Source organism: Pterocles gutturalis, unplaced genomic scaffold (assembly GCF_000699245.1).
Source record: "Pterocles gutturalis isolate BGI_N339 unplaced genomic scaffold, ASM69924v1 scaffold13416, whole genome shotgun sequence".
In the NCBI taxonomy this organism is placed as follows: domain Eukaryota; kingdom Metazoa; phylum Chordata; class Aves; order Pterocliformes; family Pteroclidae; genus Pterocles; species Pterocles gutturalis.
Window position 1 is genome coordinate 2,865 of NW_010100533.1, and position 1,806 is coordinate 4,670.

A 1,806-nucleotide genomic window follows, 5' to 3' on the forward strand; every position below is an offset into this window, starting at 1 on the left:
CCTCGGATGGGAAAAATTGCACCTCGGAGGGGGAAAATCGCGGCTCAGATGGGATGCTACAAATTTTATTCCCAGACTAAGCCCAACACCTGGAGCTTTGCTCCAGCCTTCCATCGCAGCCCAGCTCTTCAGGGAGGGGATTAAGCAGCAAAAAAAAAAGTCAAACCCTGCCTCCGAAGAGAAGATTTTTGCGCTTCCCCTTCCCTGAGCGCGAGGAATAAATTGGGAGATCCCACAGCAGGGGGTAAGCAGACAGGGGGGGAAGGACGTGCCTGGGTTTCGTGCTGTGATAATTTGAAAATTTCTCGAGCCAGAGGCAGCGTCCGCGCGTCCGTGACGAAGTGAAGGATCTGCATCAGGCCCAGCATCCCCGTCCCGCGGAGATCCGTCCCTGGGTCTGCGCCTGGAAGCGTGGGGACAGGCTGGTGAGGCAAGGGACAGTCACCTCGGGCTCTTTCTACCCTGCCCCTGTCACCTTCCCGCTTCTGGGGGCTGGTTAAACCCCGTCACCGTGTCTCACGAGCGGAGGAACTCCAGCAAATCACATCCCGAGGGAAAGTTTTGGGGAATTTCCCAACGTGGAGCCGCGTGGGTGCCGTGGCCGCTTCCACGGGGGTGTTAACGAGGGTTAACTGGTGTGAGCTGGGCAACCAGTCTGGATGTTGGACTGGTGGCGGCAGCTGGAGCTGCTCCAGAGCCAGGGCTCAGCGTTGGGGCCAGTTCTGATTAATTTTTATAAATTATCTGGACGAGGGGACCGAGTCCACACTTGGACAAGGCCAATTTGGCCAGGAGCGTTGATCTGAGGCCGCTCCTTGGACGTTTGGTTGGGTTTTGGGCCCCTGACGACAAGATACTGAGGTGCTGGGGCACGTCCAAAGCGCAACAAAGCTGGGGAAGGGTCTGGAAAATAAATTTTAGGAGAAGCGGCCGAGGGAACTGGACGAGGACGAGAAGAAATGGCCTCAAGTTGCGCCAGGGGAGGTTCAGATGGATATCAGGAAAGATCCCGTCACTGAGAAGGTTCTCAAGCGTTGGGACAGGGAAGTGGCAGAGTCACCGTCCCCGGAGGGACCGGCATGATCTCTCTTGGCAAAGATTTGCTCTGGAATTTCTCTGCTCTACCTTGAAAGCCCAGTTCCTCCCAGTGAGCCCCGTAGCGCGGGCAGCCCAGCCTGGAGCAGGTCAGCTTCTTGTAGATGGTCTGGAGGATTCGCATGTGCACGCTCTCGTTGTCATCCAAAGCGCCTGGCGGAGAGAAAACACCCCTCAGTGGATAAAAACCACCCCTCAGCTGCTAAAAAACAGCCCTTAGTGGATAAAAACCACCCCTCAGCCACTAAAACAAAGCCCTTGGTGCATAAAAACCGCTCCTCAGCCACTAAAAAACGCCCCTCAGCCACTAAAAAACACCTCTCAGCTACTAAAAACTGTCCCTCAATCGCTAAACAACACCTCAAAGTGGCTAAAAAACACCCCTCGGCGGCTAAAAACCAACCCTTGGCTCCTAAAATCGTCCCTTGACAACTAAAAAACACCCCACAGTGGCTAAAGAACACCCCTTGGTGGCTAAAAACCCCCCCAACAGCATCTAAAAACCAACCCTTGGTGGCTAGAAACCACCCCTCAGCAATTAAAAACACCCCTCAGCAGCTGAAAACTGCCCCTCGGTGGCTAAAAAATGCCCCTTGGCCACTACAAAATGCCCTTTGGCTGCTAAAAATCTCGAGTGGGGCCAGAGGAGCCACGGAGATGGTCTGAGGCTGGAGCAGCTCCTGTGCGAGGACAGGCTGAGAGAGTTGGGGG

At 55.0% G+C, this 1,806-nt stretch overlaps 1 protein-coding gene across 1 annotated transcript in view; it reads right to left on the bottom strand.

Moving 5' to 3' along the window:
* Positions 1–1,806, bottom strand: part of ELMOD3 (ELMO/CED-12 domain containing 3) — a gene marked incomplete at both ends in the record, with an annotated part of 5,061 nt that overhangs the window by 2,856 nt on the left and 399 nt on the right. Inside the window, 2 exons of the mRNA XM_010080233.1 lie at positions 273–403; positions 1,126–1,248. Of these exons, the coding sequence (XP_010078535.1) occupies positions 273–403; positions 1,126–1,248 (254 nt within the window). The remainder of the gene's footprint in view (positions 1–272; positions 404–1,125; positions 1,249–1,806) is intronic.